This window comes from Cydia pomonella, chromosome 26, assembly GCF_033807575.1.
Source record: "Cydia pomonella isolate Wapato2018A chromosome 26, ilCydPomo1, whole genome shotgun sequence".
Lineage (NCBI taxonomy): Eukaryota > Metazoa > Arthropoda > Insecta > Lepidoptera > Tortricidae > Cydia > Cydia pomonella.
In genome coordinates, this window is record NC_084728.1 from 4,990,762 (window position 1) to 5,014,045 (window position 23,284).

The 23,284-nt window shown below is 39.0% G+C and overlaps 2 protein-coding genes across 3 annotated transcripts in view; one reads left to right on the forward strand and one right to left on the reverse strand.

Annotated features, from left to right (window-relative positions):
- The window catches only part of LOC133532149 (diacylglycerol kinase 1), a 255,031-nt gene that overhangs the window by 20,150 nt on the left and 211,597 nt on the right, over positions 1-23,284 (forward strand). The gene's annotated exons all lie outside the window — the stretch shown is intronic.
- Positions 14,656-21,177, reverse strand: LOC133531922 (uncharacterized). Of its 2 annotated transcripts, XR_009801622.1 has the most exons (3): positions 20,110-21,177; positions 18,677-18,757; positions 14,656-15,222 (listed from the first exon to the last, which is right to left on the reverse strand). XR_009801622.1 is itself a non-coding variant. In XM_061870350.1 (2 exons), the coding sequence occupies exons 1-2, from the start codon at positions 20,024-20,026 to the stop codon at positions 15,196-15,198; spliced, it is 1,377 nt and encodes a 458-aa protein (XP_061726334.1). In that variant the 5' UTR covers positions 20,027-21,140; the 3' UTR covers positions 14,656-15,195. The 2 variants fall into 2 exon arrangements, 1 of the variants encoding a protein (XP_061726334.1); XM_061870350.1 differs by having other exon boundaries at positions 18,677-21,140.

Here is a 23,284-nt window from a genome sequence, read left to right on the forward strand (position 1 = left end):
GGAGGCCTGTGCCCAGCAGTGGGACGTATATAGGCTGAATTATTATTATTATTATTATGGGTTCTTTAAATATCTCAGTACACAGAGTACTGGCGTAATGAAGTACACGGGCCAAGGCCAAGTGCATTTCATATTTAAAAAAAAAAATGTAGTGTCTGGTCTAGGTCTGTGTGGCTATATCATTCTGTAAAAATTTTCGGGTGATTCGGCAAGTATTCAGAATTACAGCTTTCTGCATAACAATGTAAGACGATGGAGGTAATGACAGGGATTTTAAGGAGGTGTGTAATTGAGGCGGGATGACACCTGTGGTAGACAAAACAATGGGTACTATGGTAACGTTGTTTAGCTTCCATATTATTATTATATTATTAGAAACTTTCAGCTTGACCCTCGTATATGTACAATGTCTATGTAGCCTACTTTTAACGTGTCAACAATAGTAATCTTTGTTTGAGCATGAAGTGTTTGCTCAACAGATAATTTTGCCACGTGAGGTTTAACTTGCTCTGTTTAAATGCTTATGCTGCGAGTTTTTTTTTTTGCCGTAATTATTTGTGTATTTTTACCGTGAAAACCAAAAAAGTGCAGACACAATAAAATACTTACACAATTAAACGGCGAAATGCATTTTTGAAACACATGCGATAGAAATTAGGAATCTAGTGGTATTGACCACTCGTTTTCAATTCTATTCATAGAATTTAAATGCCTTGTAGTGGAGATATTAGATAACACGAAATCAAGTGAAATAGTTATTTGTGCAACAAGAGAGGAAAGTTGGTTTCTCTTGCGAGTGTTGATTTTGAGTCCTGAGTAAGCGAAAGAATTCTAAGATATAATCTTGAGCGTAGCGAGGGAATCAAAACACGAGATGTAAAATAACTTTGCTCTCGTGTGACACATACAACTTTTCACCTCAGTAGTGAGAACATATTAAACTTACTTACTTACTCCGTTGGCTCAGCGACCCAAAATGAGACTTGGCCTCCGACACAAGACAGCGCCACTTTTCTCGGTCCTGTGCGACCTCTCGCCAATTGTCGACTCGAAGCTCGCGCAGATCCGCCTCCACCATGTCGCTCCAGCGATACCTAGGGCGTCCGATAGGACGTCCTCCTGCTAGGCGACCCAGGTACGCTCTTTTTACGTTCCGATCTTCGTCCATTCTCTCAAGGGACACATAACATATTAAAGGTTTAAATTCAACATCAAGTAGTTAACCACATTTATTTACATTCATGAATGAAAGGCATCATCATTATGATGAAAGCTTGTCTCACTCCGTGGAGTGACGAAAGTAGGCTTGTTCGAGCTGCTGAGGTGAAATAGTTATTTACGATACAAGTGCAGAAAATAGGAAACTCGCACGCGTATCGTACAACGTTTTCCAGTACATATGGCTCTTTAAAGTTTCAACATATGAACGGAAAGCTCATGCACGCGTGCGGGAAAGTAGCACATTATGTACTGTAAGTAATATTTGTTTCATGTTCTAGGATTGCGCAAACTCGGATTACACGCATTTAGGAACAAATGAAGGTATAAAAAAGATTTCCAGCTCGCTGGGAATTAATTCTTCGAAATAATTTAATTTGATTGGATTTTTTCTAAGATTTAGAAGACAAAAATAACTATGGAATACTACATACTCATAATAGATACATATATAGAATATATACTATAGCGATTTGTCCCGGCTTCACATGGATAGTTCAACTAATTTACACAAAACCTTAACAAATTAAACACCTAAACCTTCCTCAAAAATCACTCTATAGACAAGTGGAAACAGCATGAAAATACGTTCAGTAGTTTTTGAGTTTATTGCGGACATACAGACAGACAGACGCGGCGGATTTTGTTTTATAAGGTGTAGTGCTTGTCGTACTAGTCCCAAAAAAATGTTAAACTTATTGCCATCGACATTTATGACAAATATCAAAAACGTTATTGTAAAATTTCCGTCTAAGTTTCAAGAAATACGCTAATCTAACTTTTAGCGTTAATGTTTAATTAGCTTGCGCAAAGTTTAGGTACGCTTAATCAATTAAAAGTACCTGAAAGTTCGTTAGTATGTACTTTAATTATTTTCGTATTTTCACGCAGATGAATATTTAATGGTTAAGTAATAAATGGGACCTATAATAAATTAAAGAATTATTTATTTTTTCGCTCATATTGGTTCTGTGATATGTCACATTAGCACACTTATGCTGCAAACAGAGAAAGTTGCATTTTATCGTCAAGAGCGGCAAAGTAATTAGATACAAATTTTGAGTTGTTTCCTCATTTTGGCTGGTGGAATTAACTTTAAGTAGCGATTTTGGAAGATAAACATTAAATAGCGTTTAGTTATTTGGATTTGATTTGTAATGTTTTACAGTTAGTATTTTCCTCGCGTTTGGTGAAAATTTTTGTTTTTCATTCGGTTGCAAAGTTTGTTTAACCCTCGTGCCTTGAAACCCTCGCAACGGTCACGATTTCATTTTATAACGATTATATTTTGGAATCTTTCGCTTGCTCGGGTATCAATATTAGCACGACAGGTCAAAAAACAACTTTGCCCCCTTGTAAAATAAATAACTATTATATAACACACTGGCATTGTCCCAGCTCCAACAGACTAATGTAAAAGCGCAGCGGATAAAAGCGCCAAAATTTTGAAAAATAATAAATATAAGAGCTTCGCTAGAGATTACCATTTTGTACCATTGAAACTCTAGGTCCATGGGGTCCCAGCGCGCACAAGTTTTTTTGCAGAAATCGCGCAGCGTCTGGTCGACGTAACTGATGACCGAAGATCTGGTGGCTTCCTCGCGGCTCGCACAGCACAACGTATCAGTACTACGATACAATGAGGAAATGCCGCCAGCATCCTTGGTCCAATCTTAGATTTAAGCTAGTTATAGTAATCCTCTGTATATATCCATTATGATTATTTTATTTATTTATTTATTTATTTATTAAATTAAATTGCACCCGCCCTCACAAAATAGACAATAACCATAACACTCACCATTTCAAACCCAGCCAGATTACTAAGTTAGTTGAATCAAAAATAAACGATGGAGACCTCAAAGGCGCTGCCCAACTTCTTTTTTCCAGCGACACATCTGCTCCAGACACCCCAGAAACTCTGACTGCCCTACAAAGTAAACATCCCCCGGCACCCGCAGTACCTGGTCTTCCCGATCCTCCTAGCCCAGCCTTACCATGCCTACAATGCTCGGAAGACGCAGTCCAAGCAGGCATTGCTTCATTTAAAAACGGCTCTGCAGGCGGTTTAGATGGATTAACACCGCAACACTTAAAAGACCTAACCTCAGGTATGCCTTGTGGTCCGAGTAATAACTTACTTGCAAGTATTACGCGTTTAGTTAACTTGATGCTTGCAGGCAAAGTTAATCCTTCTATCATACCAACGCTTTACGGAGCTAATCTCTGCGCCTTGAAGAAAAAAGATGGAGGAATCAGACCCATCGCCGTAGGGTCAACCTTCCGCAGACTAACCTCCAAAATTTGCTGTAAGATTATCATTTCGGACCTAGAAAAAAAATTCCAACCTATCCAACTCGGATTCGGAAGCAAAGGCGGTTGCGAAGCAGCCGTTCACGCTTGCCGAACCTTCCTACATAGGCCCGAATGCGAGGTACTGCTCAAAGTCGACGTAAAAAATGCATTTAATTCGGTAGAAAGAGGCGTCCTATTGACAGAAATCAAAAAAAATAGCCCTTCTATCTATCCATACATGTGGCAGTGCTATAGCACTCCCACAAAACTGTGCTACAAAAAAAACAATATCCTATCCTGCGTTGGCTGTCAACAGGGCGACCCTCTAGGGCCGGCCATTTTCAGCCTAGCTATTCACCCTATTATTTCGGCTCTAAACTCTAAATTCAACGTTTGGTACCTCGACGATGGCAGCTTGGGAGGCAACGCGAGTTCCGTCCTTAATGATCTTTCATTAATCATCAACCAATTCAAATCTATAGGACTAGAACTTAACACAAATAAATGCGAACTGTATATCAATGCAGACACCTCAGATAAACTGCAAATCCAACAAAATTTCGAAAATATCTGCCCGGGCATCAAAATCCAGCAAAAAAACTCGCTCTGCCTCCTGGGTGCACCTGTTTTCGAGGAATCAATCTCAGATTTCATCAACTCAAAAGTACATAGTTTTACAGAATTCTCGGACCGTCTACTGAAAATTAATTCCCACATGGCGCTCTGTATTCTTCGTTCCTGCCTTTTTGTTCCCAAATTTACATATTCTCTGCGCTGCAGTCCTTTATGGAAGTTTCCAAACATTACCGCATCAATAGATTCAATCCTCCACATTCAACTGGAAAAAATTTTAAATGTCAAAATAAATGATCGCCAATTTCTTCATGCTACCCTACCGATCAGATTCGGAGGTCTCGATACCCGTCAAATATCAGGTGTCGCTTTACTCGCGTTTCTGTCCTCAGTACATAGTACGCTCCCCCTCGTAGGCAAAATCCTTACGCCATCACTCCGTGGTTTCGAGGTAGCGTACATGTCTGAGGCTGAAGACGCATGGAAAATGGCTTGCCCAGGAAGAGATCTACCCATTAACAAATCCATCCAGAGAATCTGGGATCAACCCATCTGTTCACAAGTACATACACACCTCTTAAATTCTTGCTCCACCAGCCAGGAAAAAGCACGCATCCTGGCTGTGGCGGAAAGAGAATCTGGCTCCTGGTTGCACGCTCTCCCCTCATCAAACTTTGGAACATTGCTAGACAACAATACCCTCAGGCTGGCTGTCGGTCTTCGCTTGGGATCCAATATAGTCACACCCCATCGTTGCCCCTGCGGAACTTCTGTGGACAGCCTTGGACACCATGGGCTGTCGTGTTCTAAGAGTGCCGGCCGCCTATCACGCCACGCCTGCCTCAATGACATCCTCCGTCGTGCCTTTGTCAGTGCCAACGTCCCAGCCATTCTCGAGCCACCTGGCCTCGCACGTGACGATGGTAAGAGGCCCGACGGAATGACTCTTGTGCCCTGGAGTGTTGGACGGCCCCTTATTTGGGACGCAACGTGTGTGGACACCCTGGCACCGTCTCACCTCGGCTCAACATCATTGAGAGCGGGCGGGGCGGCCATAGCTGCCGAGGCTGCAAAATGCCGCAAATATATAGCTCTCACTGACCGGCATATATTTGTGGCTTTTGCAGTCGAAACTCTAGGACCGTGGTGCCCAAGCGCTCATAAATTAATTCGGCAACTTTCAAAAAAAATTATTGATGTCACGGGGGACCGTAGGGCTGGCTCCTTCCTCGCCCAACGGATCGGCATAGCGATCCAAAGGGGGAATGCAGCCAGCCTTATGGGAACCCTTCCACAGGGTTCTGACCTGGGTGATCTAGCTTAATATAAACATATCACTCATGTTACCCTTTTTTTTAGGTTTTAATTTTAGTTTTGTAGGTAGTTTTAATTTTAGGTTACATTTTATACTAAGTTTGTTATTATTTAAATAAAGTATTTATTAATCTTTTGTTTTAAATTTTATTGCACGATATAAAATTGTACAAATGGCGGACTTAATGCCTTAAGGCATTCTCTACCAGTCAACCATTGGGTCAAACAGAAACTTGCAGTTAGTGCAGGATTGTACACAATGAGAGGGAATATGAAACACAAATCAAGTTATTCTAAACAATATAACAATATTCTATTTATACACTTACACATATAAAAATAATAGCAATATATTTTATTTTATTTTATTTTATTTTATTATATTTTATTTTGATAGGTACAATAACACATACCTACATATACCTACATATACAGGGTGATTCAGGGGACGTGAGCAGTATCAAGCCTGCATATTCAGTAAGTTATCAGTAACTGTTTCGTTCCAGTATTTGTGAGATTAACGTTAAATTATTTTTACTGTTCAATTTTTTTTTTATGACATGTATGGTTACCCTCTTTGTTTTATCCATAACAAGTGACAAATTGAATGTCATCGGAGTCTGGTTAGTTTTGGAAAATCGTATCCCACTCAAGTGTGACATATTATTTTCTTCATAATCAAAGTGCTGTCATAACGGTTAAAGAAGTTTTATCTTTGTTAATTAAGTGTTGTAGGGTGTCCATGATTGTAGATAATCAAAATTGTCCTTAAAAAAAGTTAGATAACAGAAAAAAGCGTGATTGTTTTACTTAAATATGACGGTGAACGATTCATTAACATTTACTGATTGTGTAGGCTTGATCCTGCTCACGTCTCATGAATCACGCTGTATACACAACATACATACATATATACAAAGAAATATATATAATGTTATATTGTTATTGTAAATAAAATGGTTATAACACTTGACTTTTTAAAATTGCATAGCTATTATTGATAGAACACCTAATGCTCGTCTATAACCTTATCTTCAACCGCGTTTGACGTCATGACATTCTGTTATTAATATACATAATCATTCCATGAGTAATAATCGTATGAGTGGAAGTGGAAATATCTAGGGTATATCAATGTTCACGGCGGTGGTGGCCGAGTGGATCTGACGTCCGACTTTCAATCCGAAGGTCGCACATTCAAATCCTGACTCGTAGATACGAGTTTTTTGGAACTTATGTGTGGAATATCATTTGATATTCACCTGTTGTTCAGTGAAATAAAACATCGTGAGGAAACCTGCATACATCGGAGAAGAAATTCAAAGATGTATGTCAAATTCCCTACCCGCATTGGGCTAGCGTGGAGACCTGGATACTATAGCCCGAGCCCTCTCGCGCATGAGTGGAGCCGGTGGCCAGAATTGGGACGTTTATAGGCAGAATTACTAATATTATTTTATATTAATGTTACGTTACGTACAGAATAGCCATGTTAGATAAACGTTAGACCATACAATAAGTATTTTTCGACAGGAGTAAGCTCTTAAAGGCGACTCAGGCCATACCTATATCAAAACTTGACATATAATTTTAATTGCCAGTCCTAGAAAACAAACAGTAATCTAAGAAAATGTAGGTGTAACTTTAAAAAATGGAAGATTTATTTTTTATACATAAATGTCTTCTTTAATTGCATGATTCTTTACGTAACCCAAGTCAAATCAGATAAGTTATAAAACATCAAATTATTTTGTTATTCAATCCATTCCGACTTTGAAGTAACAAATTTTATAGACATTTCACTTGATATTTCATCATTTTCAGTTGATATTTTTTTCATTACACAGTTGTCCAAAGTTAGGTCCAACTCTAGTATGAGAAAATATTAGTTACATGAACGTCATAATTAATCCGCCTCCCTTTAATTATAACACATTCACTTCAGTGACCCGCTAGGCGGGTTCTCTGTTCGTAGGCGTTTCCATTACATACAGGTACCTATTTAACAGCGCAAAACATGTCCGATCTAGAATTTTTATTTTCGTTTTTATTGAAATAATGAAATAATTTATTAATGCATGTGGAGAATGGGTTACAAATATTAGCTAAAATTGCTACTCTAGTAGTCTCACCAAACTCTACCTTTTCAGGCGTACATCATTTTAGACGATACACACACATACACACACCCACACACACCCACCCACACACACACACACACACACACACACACACACACACACACACACACACACACACACATTATATAACATCGATTTGAAATAATTTAACTTAATTCTATAACTAACATAAATAAATTAAATTATATTAAAATTAAATTAACATGTCATACATTTTGCATTTTCATATTTCATGGTCGCTGTTAAACAATTTAATATATTTAAAGAAAAATAAACGTATTGCTCTTTTTTGCATTAGAAAGAAGGATCGATATTTGTTAAATATCACTTTTGGAAAAAAAGTCACAGACAATATGTAGCAATTATAAATCATATACGATTATTTTCATTTTTTTGCTTTCATAAGGACACGTTTAAATAAAAATAAATATTATAGGACATTATTACACAACTTGACTACGTCCCACAGTACGCTCAGTAAGGCTTGTGTTGAGGGTACTTAGACAACGATATATATAATATATAAATACTTAAATACATAGAAATACCCCTGACTCAGCAGGAACAAATATCCATGCTTATCACACGAATAAATGAACCAGGATTTGAACCCGGGACCATCAGCTTCGTAGGCAGGGTCACTGCCCACTAGGCCAAACCGGTAGTCATAAAACAAAAAAAAAAAAAAAAAACAAAAAAGAAGAGGAATCTTTAAAAGATCGATAACTAAACTATATGTCAAAATTGACGTTTATTTCGATTCCGCTGTGATCCCAGTAAGATCTATCTACGATATTTCTAACGTCAAAGTGACATTGGTTGCCCGAATCGAGCTGCTTCTGTCAAGTATACGACATACAAACGATATCTAAATGAGAACTTATCTAAACTAGAACTTATCGTTATCGTATTTCGGCCGTATAATCGGCCGTATTTTTCTAAAAGCAGTTTTCAATAATTTTCTATAAAAACATACCTACGTCAAAATTGTTTACCTAATGTTACAAAACAAAGTATATTGTGACGATTTCGAACTCGTAGCTTTTACATCATATCTAAATTGTGCACTTATTTATGACGCTACTGGCCGTCTGAACTGTCTAAACAACTTCTAAACTGTGTCCCTCATTTTACTGCATTACCTACCTACGGATGCTTTTTACTAAATTGTATTTTTTGCTACTTTGAAATAAGCAATATGTTTTATATGACGTTGAGCTACCTACTGGAAATATACGAGTAGGATGAACTTGAAACATTATGATGTAATTTTTTAGAACGATTAATAGTATATAATATAGGGATTGAAATCAAATGAAATGTTATGAACATTGGCACGAAATGGAGGAATGACAATCCCATCAAAAATATTTTCATGTAAAATGTTGCCAAGACGAAACCATAAGGCTCGCACTGTCAAAAAGTTATTAGATCTCTTGTAGAGCTAAGCTTCTAACTCTACGCTTGTAGCTAACCTAACCTAACTTTACAAACTCTAAACCTTAGTCAAAATATATGGCTTGGCCGTTTCGTTTAGATTGTGCAGTTAGGGCTTGTAGAGTTAGAAGTTTGGCTCTACAAGAGATCTAATAACTTTTTGACAGTGCGAGCTGTATGGCGTCTTGGCAACATTTTACATGAAAATGTTTTTGGTGGAATTTCACTTATTTTTGTAAGTTGCTTAGGATAAATGCAAAAAATCCTGAAATATGTATTTTATTATTTGTAACAAGGAGTCCATATATCAATTTTCATACCTGTAGCATCAAAATTTGCGGAACCCTCATACAAATTTTCATCCCCTAGTTTAAGGCGTTGAGGGGTTCAAAAGTTCCAAGTTTTGGATTTTTGTTGTTGTTTGTGAACTTATACTAGCTTACATACCAAATTTCAGCTTTCTAGGACTTCAGGAACTACTCTAAGAGTTTTGATGATCATCAGTGAGTGAGTCAGTGACGAAATCGGGGTTTTTTTTAGACATGAATAAAATATAAAGTATGAGAGCTATGCAATTGAAACTTTTCATATTTAATAGGTTCACTATTGACATCATAAATAAATAAATATTATAGGATATTATTACATAAATTGACTAAGTCCCACAGTAAGCTCAATAAGGCTTGTATTAAGGGTACTTAGACAACGATATATATAATAATATAAATATTTATAAATAGGTACTTAAATACATAGAAAACACCCATGACTCAGGAACAAATATCCATGCTCATCACACGAATAAATACCCTTACCAGGATTTGAACCCGGGACCATCGGCTTCATAGGCAGGGTCACTACCCACTAGGCCAGACGGGTCGTCATAATTCGAGAATTTTGTTTTTATGGGATAAACCAAACCCAAGATCTGAGGCTTCAAAAAAACGACAAAGCGCTTCGAGAAAAGGTAGTGCCCTTGCGTCTCGCTTGGCTCGTCTTGGCGGAGGCACTACCGTGCCTCTAAATAATAATCCGAGTGCTACACAGCTAGGTACTGTTGCTTTCAATGGATTGCCTTCGCCAGGGGCCATCGCAGTTTGCAACCCTCCTGAGATATGGGTATATCTTCAAAGTCTAACGTAGCCTCCGGCTGTGCGTGATTGATTTACGTTGTTAAAGTTCCTTTGAAGGATCTTTTTGTGTTGCCAAGGGCATACCTATATACCTCTTACTACAAGTAGCCATATTAATATTTTTGTAAGTTTTATTTGTTTTACTTGATATCTGACTTTTAAAGGGCTGGTCCAAAAATTAGCATAATAAATAATTGGTCTCTTAACTTTATCCTGATATCTATATCATTTAAGCTACTAGGCCAATTGATATCGGGTTCATATTATATCGGGGATATCTAATTCATATATAATGGTATTATATTGACACCATTCTAAAGTAAATAATGTACATTAAAAAAAACATCAGATCGGATGGGATGGTGGAGGCGGATCTGCGCGAGCTTCGAGTCGATAATTGGCGAGAAGTCGCATAGGACCGAGAAAAGTGGCGCTGTTTTGTGTCGGAGGGCAAGTCTCATTTTGGGTCGCTGAGCCAACGGAGTAAGTGAGTAAAAAAATACATTTTTTGGGGTTTTATTTATGAAAATGGTTAAAGTCTTAATAGTTACTATTATGTTTGGGAGAGGACACTGACTTTCTGTAACACAGGTTTTTACCTAGCTCAGTACCCCTAGTGTAAATAATTTCGATTTCGAAACGTCACGTACGCGTTTGCGTTAAGTCTCATTTTGTATGAGTTTTTGAACAGCGCGCCAAGCGGGACGTTTTGGAAAGTCAAAAATCTCATACAAAATGACATTTAACGCAAACGCGTACGTCACGTTTCGCTGTCGAAAATATTTACACTAGGGGTACTGAAGTCAGGAACTTCAATCACTAAAATGTACTTACCTTAATGCCAATAAAAATTTATTTATTATTATTATTTATACTTTCTAGTCAGCTGTGTACAATTACATAGAATATTTTCGAAATCCAGGCCCTTCCAAACTGGGTGACAAAACTACATAACGTTCACGTTATCTTCAATAGACCAATTTTTTCACGTCAAATACAATTGCGAGTTCCAGAGGGTTAAAATGGGCGTTAGGTATCCAATAATAAGGCCGTGGGACCCTTTTGTAAAGGGACCTTTTTAAGTGTTTACTCATTCCCTGTTCAATCGGGCTTATTTATTTTACCCTTATCGAATCTTCAGCAAATAATGTTTTTGGAATCCGTAAGCAAGGTTTTTATTGTTTTTTTTTTTATGACACTTGCTCGAAAAAGATGGGAGTTGGATTGCAAAAAAGCGGGAGGGAGTTTTCAGTCGTAGCTGAATACCGGATAGGTCTGTGCCTTCGATACCTAACGTTGTTTGAAAATGAAAACCAATGTTTGAAATGTCACCATTTTAAGAATTATTTTCAAGTGTGACGAAAAACATTGTCTATAACTCCGGGAGTAAGAATATTACGAACTCGATTTTTACTTAATGTACTCCAGCCTGCGGTTGTCGCGCATCTAAAGATTTCGTTTCCAAAATTTCACTTACCTCCCTCGTTCCACAATGTACTATTAACCGAATGTTGCAGAAAGGATAGATCGTGTCATTCACGAAGACGCGTGCCTTAACTCATATTGCCATGTTCTTAAAGGTTAGATTCAACAAATCTGCGTGTCATCGTGTATGACACGAACGAAATAACTGCGGTGAGTGCGGTGAGGTAAACATCTAATTTGCATCTAATTTCTTCACCAGTCTTGTGAATGAAATGCATCTTTGTCATCAGTTTTTGAAGTAAGTAGTTTTTATTGACATTTTGTATAAGATGTGAATATCTATTAAAATTATTCCTTTCCTGTTTCCATTTGCCTGAAGAAACAAACATGTAAAAGGTATCCAATTATTTTAATTTCACGGAACCCTTCCGGCTGAATTAGGACCGTTGGCGCAAAACGCGTGTTTTGGAAACGCTTTCCAACTCAAAAATAATTATTTAGCTATGATATTAATTTGAATTTCCTCATAATTCTTTTTGTAGCATGGGGCAGGGAGGCCTGGGTCCTTAGCCAAGATGACAATCGGTTGCAGAAGACGAAACTTAAGGCTATACTTTCCATATATTATTTACGTTTATCTTAGCGTTTCGTTTTTTACCAATGTACCTTTGAGATTTGATTTAAACTTGTACCTAAATAAATGACGCCAATTCATGGATTTTAAGCAATAACAAAAACCTAATTTGCTTTATTTTCCATCCATCGGCTAAAGTAGGTACTGAAAGGTTATTTTGATCACACTTGCTAGGCAATGTGGTTTGTAAATTCTAAGTTTCGACCTAGGGCAGTAATGTACGTCTAAAATTAGGCAGAAGAGATTTATTCCCTTTTTTCTCACGTGTGATATAAATTCAATGTGTGTGCCAACCGCGGTACAGGAATTACAAACTCGTGTTCATTAAGCCCTCGTCTTCAGCTTCGGGCGTCAATTCACACTTGTTTACCGCCCTTAAGAGCAATTCCTAGCTGAGCAACTTTTCAAATCTCGAATTTTTGAAGCTATGTTTCTGTCGCGCTGCGGTGGGCGGGAGCGGGAGCTATCTAAGTGTGAGTGCGCGCACACAGACGCGAGACTCGAGTGCTCGCTCATTGCGCGCCGTTCCGTCAACATCGCCCGCGAGGCGGACGGAATTTATCCTGCGCTGCCCGACGCAAGTTGTTTTTGTTATTGTTTTTTATTTTTATATTATACCTACTGTATCTATTAATTACCATATAGGTAAAAACTGCAAAAAAGAATGATGTCCCTGCTTCGGTCGTCGTCGTACAGTCAAGTGCAAAAATATGTATCGAAAGAATCGTCTCATAAATATGGTACTACGCTCTTATTACACTGGAATAAGATGCCATGGGACATATTTTTGAGTAAGATGTGTATACCCATATTTTAACACTTGACTGTACCTACCTATCGGTTTTTGTAAGTAGCTATAAATATATGGTTAAACTACAATCTATTTAACTTGTAGTACGATGGGGCTAAACTTGGGCCGTTTTATTGAAGAACGTATCGCAATGACAATCTGGGTAAAGTATGTTGGGATAATGCCGGACAATTTTGGGCCCAATTGAGAGAACTCGTGAGAAAATATTTTTTCGAGATCTCAGCACGTGACAGACTCTTGGAAGTACGGAGCGAATCGTTAAATAATAACCGTAGATTCGGCCTGAATTTTGGTTATATTCAACTTAGAACGGTTTCAGTTTTGTACCTGTGTAAAGATAAGACATACGTTTTTTTAGAGTAACGAGTGTTTTACCATCAAGGGGGGAAACTTCGGATGGTGAAAAAAAGTTGCTTCTAATGAAAAGAGAATAAGGTATCACAAAGAAATAGGTCCGGTGTCTACCCTTCTCCAATGTATATAAATTACATTACAGCCACCAATAATTACAAAGTTAAAAGTTGTCAACGAAAGTTTTCTTTTTTCGTATTTTTGTATCCGATCTTAACCCTGATACAAAAATTGGTAAAATTGTGGCTCTCAAACTTTGGTACCTATGTCATAAGGCAATTTGATAAGTAAACAATGTGCTAAGAAACCTCTTATTGTAAGGTTTACCCGAAATAATAAAGTAAGAAAAACCACTAAAATAATAGATAGGTTTCGAAGTTTTGACAATTTAAGATCTCGTGAACTGTACAGGTTTAGTGAAAGTGTAAATGTATTGTTTATTGAAAGGAATGTACTGGAAGATATTAAGTACTTAAGTAGGAGGGACAAAAATCAAAATAAAGAATAATCGTGCCCAGTCATTTTTAATGAAGGTCGCAAAAAAAATAAGAATCAAACTTAGAAATCAAAAAGATTAAGTAGTTCTTTAAAAAGGTCAAGGTTTTTTTTTATACTACGTTGGTGGCAAACAAGCATACGGCCCGTCAGATGGTAAGCAGTATGCGTAGCCTATGTACGCCTACAACTCCAGAGGAGTTACATGCGCGTTGCCAACCCTAACCCCCTCCCACCCCTCGTTGAGCTCACTGAGAGCCCATCTTGAAGTATGGAAAATAAGTAAAATTGCGATTTTGTTGGTATAATTTTGCAATTATGTATATAAGTATATAGTTGATATACAATCTTTTTTTTATAAAATGTAAGGATCGTATGTAAAGAGTAAAGTAAATATATAGGAAAAGAGAGCCCTCTTGAAGCATTTTAAGGAAACTAATTTTGACGCCCTATCTCTAATTTGTATCCTAAACTAGCTATGTATGTATGCGTGCACAACTACATATGCATCCGTATGTGTAGGTACTTTATTGCAAAAAATTGCTCACTTGCTATCTATTTTACTCGATTTTGTTATACAATTCAACATGTATAATCATCCCTATACAATATAAATACTCTTTATTGCACACCTCAATAAAAGAAAACAATACAAAAGAAAACAGAAACATAAGCACAGGTAAACAACATGCGGTCTTATCGCTAAAAAGCGATCTCTTCCAGGCAACCTTTGGGTTGCGGAAATTAAAAAAATTACATTGTCAGTAAGTAGGTGTCGGAGCTGTTATTAATGAACAGCTCAGCTGAGGGTTTGACTCTTCAAGAAAACTCCTGCTTCACGTTTACTTATTTTAATTTGGTATTTTACATGATTTAGGTATGTATGAGGCGGTAGTTGAGAGCCGTGTGTGGTTTGCGCGGTGAGTCGTCGCCGCGCTCGTGACGTCATACTCCGCAGTCCTCACCCCTCCGGAACTGGTTTGACCGCTGATGCGTTAACACCCTGCCCCCCTTGAAAGCTGCTGCTTTCAAGATCGTTCATGCAGGGGAGGGGGCACACTCGGTTGAGCGCTCTTATGACCACGCCCTTCTGCGTGGTGAAATCTGCTACCCTGCAGACTCCGTCAGCTCCTGGATAGAGGTGTAGAGCTCTCCCGAGCCTCCATTTGAGTGGCGGGGTGTTCTCCTCCTTGAACACCACTAGGTCTCCAACCTTGAGTTCCTTCTGCCTCTGGCGCCACTTGGTACGTTGCTGCAACTCGGCCAAGTATTCGTTCCGCCATCGTTGCCAGAAATGCTGGCGCAGCTGCTCGATCCTCTGGTACCTATCAGGGTTTTTAAGACAAACGGGGGGTGACGGCAGTGAAGTCATGGGCCGCCCCACCAGAAAGTGCCCTGGAGTCAGAGGGGAAAGATCAGTAGGGTCTGACGAGAAAGGAGTAAGAGGTCTGCTGTTTAGGATCGACTCAATTTGAGAAAATAACGTGCTCAGCTCCTCAAACGTCAGACTAGCATTACCCATAATTCGCTTCAAGTGGAATTTGGCCGATTTAACGGCTGCTTCCCAAATTCCACCGAAAGTAGGAGAGTAGGGGGGAGAAAAAATGAATTTTATGTGTTCCTCATTGCCAAACTCATAAACTGAATTTTGAGCGGATCTTAGCATTCTGGCTAATTCGTTATTTGCCCCTACAAAGTTAGTGCCATTGTCGCAATAAATTGTATGCGGTCTACATCTTCGAGCCACAAAACGACGTAAGCTTAGGATGAAGGCATTAGTGCTAAGATCGCTGACTGCTTCCAGGTGAACGGCCTTAGTTGCAAAGCAGACAAAAATGTTTAAGTAGCATTTTGTTATGCGGTTACCCTTTCCCTTTTTGCTGGAAATCATGAAGGGCCCCGCAAAATCAAGGCCGCACACCTGGAAGGGGTAAAACGAGGTAACCCTATCCACAGGTAGATTGCCCATCAGTGGCTTCATAGCTTCACCTCGAAGTCGTACGCATGTTACGCATTTATGAACGACACTACGCGCTAGAGACCGACCGCCAACTGGCCAGAATTCGTCGCGTATGGAGCTAAGGAGCAACTGAGGGCCAGCATGTAGTAGACGTAGGTGTTCGCTTTCCATCAAGAGCCGTGCAAAGTGATGCTTACCGTCCAATAGGACCGGGTGCTTTTTCTCGTAATTGCAATCGGCATTTTGTAAGCGACCACCTACTCTAATTACGCTGTCGCCATCAACAAAGACGGCTAACTGTAACAAATATGATTTAGTTTTAAGCTTCTTTCCCTGTAAAAGTGTAGATAATTCTGTAGCATAAGTTTGTTTTTGTGATAGTTTTACTAAGTAGGTTAATGCATTATTTATTCCTTCTAATTTCAAGGTTCCTTTTATTTTAGTTTTAGGGTTTTTACAGTTGTGAATAAAGCGAAAGATATATGCTACTATTCTTTTTAATTTATTCGCCTTGGAATAATTTTCAAACACTATCAAGGGGGATTGCTCAATATTAATCATGGCAAATATTGAGCTGTCGCTCTGCTTTTTCCTTTCAGGTAAATTGGTATCTATAGAACCTATATTCTGTGGCCAGCTACTCTCATCATGCAGTAAATAGGATGGGCCATGCCACCATAAACTCAGTTCCGGCAACTGACCAGGTTCGACTCCTCGGGAGGCCAAATCTGCAGGATTTAAGGCAGTTGGCACATGCCGCCAGGAATCTCTCGTAGTTAATTCATGTATATCATTAACACGATTCGATACAAAAGCCTTAAACAGTTTTGGTTTGTTTCGTATCCAGCCCAACGCCACGGAACTATCAGTCCAGAAAACCTTGCGATCCACAGTACAGCGCAATGCACTAGTGACCTTGGCAGCTAGCCGCGCACCTAATAGCGCTCCCGATAATTCAAGTTTCGGAATAGTCAATATTGATCTAATTGAGGCTACGCGCGTTTTGGCACATAAAAGATTAACAGCCACATTGCCAGCGCCATCTGTCGACCGCAAGTAGACACACGCTGCATAAGCTGTTTGAGAAGCATCCACAAAACAATGCATCTGAATTGAAGTGGGACTGGAACACAAAACGTGTCGAGGTACCTTTAGGTTTGCCAGAACATGCACGTTTGACAAAAATTTAAGCCAGATTTTTTTTACGTCTATTGGTACTTCATCTTCCCAAGATAATTTAAGAATCCATAGTTTTTGAAGCAATATTTTTAGCTTTATTGTGCATGCACTGAGCAAGCCCATTGGGTCAAATATTTTGCATGTATTGGACAAAATTACCCGCTTTGTTATGGCACAGCTATTTTTGTCCAATTTCACTGAAAATTGTAAGGTATCATGATCAGGAAACCAAATTAAGCCCAATACGCTGGCCTGTTTATTTAAGTCTAATGACTGAGTTGAAGTACAGTCATCTTCGAAAATTTGTGGACAATTTGTTCTAAATTTGTGAATAGGGAAGCAAGCTGAGGCAAGCCTTTCTTTAACTAACTCGTAAATGTGCCTCAGGTTGCTTTCACTTTCAGCGCCACTAAGGAAATCATCGTAATAAAAATCATGTTTTATTATTTCGGACACTATTTTGTCGGGACATTCATTTGCCAACTGTACAAGACACCTAGCGCTTAAGAAAGGCGCTGAGCTGGTCCCATACGTCACCGTATTTAGCCTAAGTACATCAAGCGGTTTGGTTTTATCGTCCCTCCAAAGGATTAATTGCAGATGGCGCTGCGATTCGTCCAAGAAAATCTGCCTGTACATTTTTTGTATGTCCCCGGACAAAACATATTTATGTTGTCGAAACCTGATAAGAATGTCAAATAATTCATCCTGTATAACGGGTCCTATATATTGAATGTCATTAAGTGACTTTTGTGAGCTAGATTTAGCACTACAGTCAAAAACTACCCTCAATTTTGTAGTTTCGCTGTCACGAATAATTGCGTGGTGGGGAGCGTAATAACCGAAGTCAGGTTTATCAATTTTACTCAAGTGACCTAGTTCTTCGTACTCCTTGATAAAGTCGCAATATTGTTTTTTAAGAACTGGATTTTTATTTAATCTAGCTTCTAAGTTTAAGAATCGTTTTTTAGCCATATTAAAACTATCGCCAAGTGTGGTTTCCGGATTTTCACGTAACGGCATTTTAACTAAGAATCGACCGTTATCTAAACGGCGCGTGTTATCTAAAAAGTGTTGTTCGCAAATATTATCGCTCTCGCTTTTAGTGACGTTCGGTAATGAAATTTCTTCAAGCTCCCAAAACCGTGTGAGATCTTGTGAGATTTGTTTCGTAAAGCAACAACGCACAATCTCGTCCTCATCCGAATCAACGTCACTTACGGGTCCCGCGACCAACCAGCCTAGTTTTGAAGATTGAAGAGCCGGCTTATTTGGTCCGAGTTCGATTTTATCCGACGTCGTGATACTAAAGAAAAATTCAGCACTTAGTAGCAGATCGACTTCAGAAGGACGATAAAAACCAGGATCCGCCAGCTGTATATCCGCAGGTATGTTTAATTTTGAGGTATCTACATAATTGTTAGGTAGGCTATCTATAAGATGCTCCACGACGAAACAACGAATATTAACTTCATAAGGACTCGTTAACGAACTTACAGTGAGCTCACATCGATCTGAGACATTAAATGATAATTTATTTAAGCCGTACACGCAAGCCGGTTTTTTGTTATTGTTAGAGAATCCTAACTTATTTTTCATGCGTTCAGTTAAGAAACATCTCTGCGAACCAGGATCTAACATAGCTCGAATAATGTGAGATTTGTTATTTTCAACGTTCGTTATTTTAACTAAAGCTGTGCATAACAATACCTCCCGATCCGCTATCGCGTTCGCGGCGCACGCGCTGGCCGCGCTAATGACGGGCGCCGGGCCAGCTGTTTTATTATCAGCCTGTAAGGATAATGATTGATTATAATTATGTAATAATGTGTTATGTTTTTCCTTACAGACCTGACACGAACCGAGGCGGCATTGCTCGACGTTATGACCACGCCTCAAGCAGTTCAAGCAAAGATGTAACTTCAAGGCTTCGCTTGACCTACTTTCGACGTTCATGTCCTTGAACTTGACACACTCCGAGATCCTATGCGCGCCGTGGCACACCGGACACGTTGGCGGTGGCGGCGCCTTACTAAAGTGTGTTTGTTGTTTGCGGGATGCAGTTGCAGCAGCGACAAACGCCTTAGTAGCCTTAGGCTGTAGGTATTTATTTTCGGCTGGTTTATCGCTCCTGCAAGCTACCATTGTTTCAAGTACATCGGCCCGAGTGCGCAAGAATTTCAAGAACTCGGATAATGCAGGCAAGTCTGTTAAGTTAGCCTTATATTCTTCCCACTTTCTTGACGTAGTGGGATCGAGTTTACTTGCGACTAAGTAGATGATTACGTCATCCCATGAATCAGTCGGGCGGCCTAAAGATTTAAGGGCGCTTAGGTTTTTTGTAATGTGATCAATAAGAAATCGAATTGACCGATGAGATTCTCGAGTCTGCGGATCTATGTGAAATAATGCCTTCATGTGATTATTTATAAGCAGATTTTTATTATCAAATCGTTCGCACAGTAATTCCCATGCCGTTTTGTAGTTTTTAGCTGTAAATTCAAGTGATTTTATTACGACACTGGCACTGCCCTCTAACGAGGAGCGTAAATAATGATATTTATTTATGTCAGGAATGGACTCGTTCACATGGATCATGGCTTCGAAGGTGTCGCGAAACTCCAACCATTTTAAGTAATTTCCGTCAAAAGACGGGAGAGAAATGGTCGGTAAACGAATTTTACTAAGAGGGCCCGTCTCGAAAGTCGATTGGGCTGTTCGTGCACCCTCGGAACCACGGTCATCATTGTTTGTATGAGAGTCAATTATCTCTTGTGTGGCTGAGATGAGAGAAATGAACTGCGTTTCTATGACGTCCCTTTCTTCCATCTGATCATCTAACTTATCACTTTTCATTTCAATTTGTGTTTGAATCGAGTCAAATTCCGAAAATAAAGTTTGTAATCTAGCCAATCGAAGACTTAATTCTTTAATTTGTAATGAAGTTATGTTTGAACGATCTATTTTTTGTATATTAGAAAGATAATCCTTATATTTTGTTACACGACCCTTATAGGTGCCTCTTTGACGTATTAATTCTTTTAAAGTTTCCTCTGACATTTTAAGTTATTTATCTACACTAAACACACTAATTTAATCAAGGGCAAATAAATAATTAGATAGAATAACTTGTGCACTCAAACCCAATTAAAAGTCTTGACAACTGGTCCACCGGCACGTTGATTTGCAGCGAAGTAGGTAACGTGACGTGCACGTCAAGCTATGACGCGACGCGTACGCCGTGCACGACAACACTCACAGCTTGGCACAGGAATGAGCGCAGAACTCTCGTAATCACTGGAATGCACGGTTAGGACCGTTTGAGTTTAAAGAACACACTATTTTGCTGATTTAGGGAATAATCTAAATTATCTAAAAGATTGAAAATATATATTTTTTAACGTATCTCTTGTTATACTAGATTTAAGGTACTGAGAATTGTATATAGCAAATAATGTGTAGTTATTTTATTACCTTAATCAAGGTAGCTACCTAAAGCAAGATATGAAATGAAGAATAAATATAAGATTTTGTAAGATAAATGCAGTCGCTATGCAAAGCTGATGCAACACAAAATGGACGCTCGCTTATCGCACTGAGTAGATACACCTATTTAATGCTCGCAATTTACGTAGTTCATGAATGCAAGTAGGCTTTTCTTAACTTTATGCACAGTAACGAATAAGCAGCGATTTTGATAGCTATAGCACTGATTAATTATTATTTTATCACGAATTATGAGCACTTCAAGGTCTAGACAAAAGCTGAGGGCTGAGCACTATATTCACACAAATTAAGGGGAATGGATCACAAGGTGTTAAGGAAAATATAGGATGGGCTACTTTCCTGTATAATTGCGATGACGATCACTGGATGCAGGTGCAATTGTTGCAATCCGTCTGGAATATTCCGCTCGCCCGTCGATCTCCCTTTAGATTATGGTACGCGGACATTGGTACAGTCCTGTCACGGTCGCCAATTGTCGGAGCTGTTATTAATGAACAGCTCAGCTGAGGGTTTGACTCTTCAAGAAAACTCCTGCTTCACGTTTACTTATTTTAATTTGGTATTTTACATGATTTAGGTATGTATGAGGCGGTAGTTGAGAGCCGTGTGTGGTTTGCGCGGTGAGTCGTCGCCGCGCTCGTGACGTCATACTCCGCAGTCCTCACCCCTCCGGAACTGGTTTGACCGCTGATGCGTTAACACCAGGTGTACATACACATACAATATACAAACATACAAAATAGACTGCCAAAATCTCTTCCTTTTGATTTACCGTCGCGCTGGTAGTGGTACTGGATAAAAATAATGGTGCGAAAGTGTGATCAAGAAAACAATAAATGTGATAATTAAGTAGGTCAGTAGGTAAATAAAAGAAAATTTAAAGTTTGACAATCACTGCTGTTTTTGAAATAGGTAAAGATCGGATTGTTTCTTCCGATCTTTACCTGGAAGGGTCGAGATCGGATAGCGGTCTACAGCAGTGCTAGGTCTATTAACACAAATACAAAAACAAACACAGTTTCATCACAATACGCAAAATAAATTACAGGTCGAAGATCGGATAGAAGAAAGAATTCGCGAAATTTACCTTGCTCTCTGTGATTGCGCATAGCACAAGCCCGACTCCCTGAGCGACGCGGGGACACTGGCAGTCGAGGCGCAATGAAATGGCGTCTTACACAATATTGCCAACATTAAAAAATAAAGCCAAATTAGGGAGAAATGAATGTCCTACGTTCTTCACCCGCATCCGGTATTTACCCAACATACCTTAATCGTTGAACCGCCGCATTTCAAAATGGGCCTTATTTTGATATCGGCTAGCCGTAATGTAATACGGCGGATTATACAATAAGACTGCGATACTTATATGTCTATAAATTATAAATCCCCTTGTCAATGTAATTTCATTTAATTTGCTATCTAGTGGCAAACATCAATGTAGTTATCTTTTACTTGTGACGCACAAGTGTGAGCAATGTAAAATACTATATTTCTAAAAAAATGACTTGTTTATTGTGATTATACGTAGTAAAAGAAAATGTGATTATTAAATTATAATACGAAAGGTGGTCAAATCGCAAAATGCTGTCGTTTTATTTAAAATAATGAAATAATTAGACCAGTTCCGAAAGTACCGGGAAATCCCGGTTCTTTAAAACAGTACCGGTTCTGCAATCCCTAATAAGGATGTTATGCCCATCACTATTCCTTCTGTGTACGTATATTTAGAAACTGTCTCCGCCTCCAATTCGTGCGATAAGGACAACTGCAGCTCGGACCGAAATTCACACGCAAAAAACTCAAAAATCGAGGTTTCGCTCTCGACTGTTTCCTCCTCCAAAACGCAACCAATCATTATGAAATTTTGGAAATTGCAAGAGGAAGAAATAATCTATGCCGCTATGTTTTGATTTTTTGGATATTTGTTGTCATATTTGTATACTGCGCCTTTTTTTACAGCCAATTCAATTGAGCCGTTTTTGCGATTTTCGAGGCGCTGTAATTTTCTTCAAAATAAAATAATCCAAAAAAGCAAAACATAGCGGCACAGATATTGATGATATTGATCTTATTTGAAAAAATCATTGCTCTAGGTTTAAAATCCAGGGAGGAAACAGTCGAGAGCGTTTGTATGGAAAAATCACAACTAGGAATTCCTCTTAATACATAATGTACTATTTTCACGGAATCCCTCCATCGAAGGCCTTCCGGCTCAATTCCCATTGGCGTGAAACGTTACAGGTAGCCTCTGGGTATAAAGGGTTCGGATGGCATTCGAATTTGAAACATCTGTTCTTGTTTTGACGTACGTACGCTAGGTACGTATTTTTTGTGCATCTCACTGGTACTTGTATATCGGTGCGAGAGTAATGTACAAATAAAGCGAAACTAAAAGAGACTGCCTAATTTGGCCCCTCAACGGATGCGCGTAAAATGCGTTTTTATGGTCGCATAGTCTGTTCGCTTTAAAGACTGCGCCAAGAGGGATATGGCAGCTTTTAAGATCGACCACCGAAACTGGGAGAAGCTTGCGGAGAAGCGAACGGAGTGGCGCAAGTGCGGTGCAAGTTCTGCGACCAGTCCTGGTTTGCGGCACTGGCAGACAAAAGGGAAAAAAGGCACCGTAGCGAAACGTCACAGTCCGTCGCGAACTTCCCTTGCCAGCTCTGTGGCAGAGTATGCCGCTCTCGCATCGGTCTTTTCAGTCACCAAAAAAGATGTTTTGCGGACTTTGCACTATAGATCGTCTGAAATAGACGCTAAGGCCAGTAGTAGTAGTCTGAGTGGTGAGAGCTTTATCACACTTGC

What these genes read in the sequence shown, in the direction of transcription:
- LOC133531922 (XM_061870350.1), bottom strand. Translation starts at nt 20,026, where the DNA reads ATGTCAGAGGAAACTTTAAAAGAATTAATACGTCAAAGAGGCACCTAT. An exon ending in ACGCGATAGCGGATCGGGAG is followed by an intron (nt 15,223 to 18,676) that starts GTATTGTTATGC and finishes CTCTGACTCCAG; the next exon opens with GGCACTTTCTGGTGGGGCGG.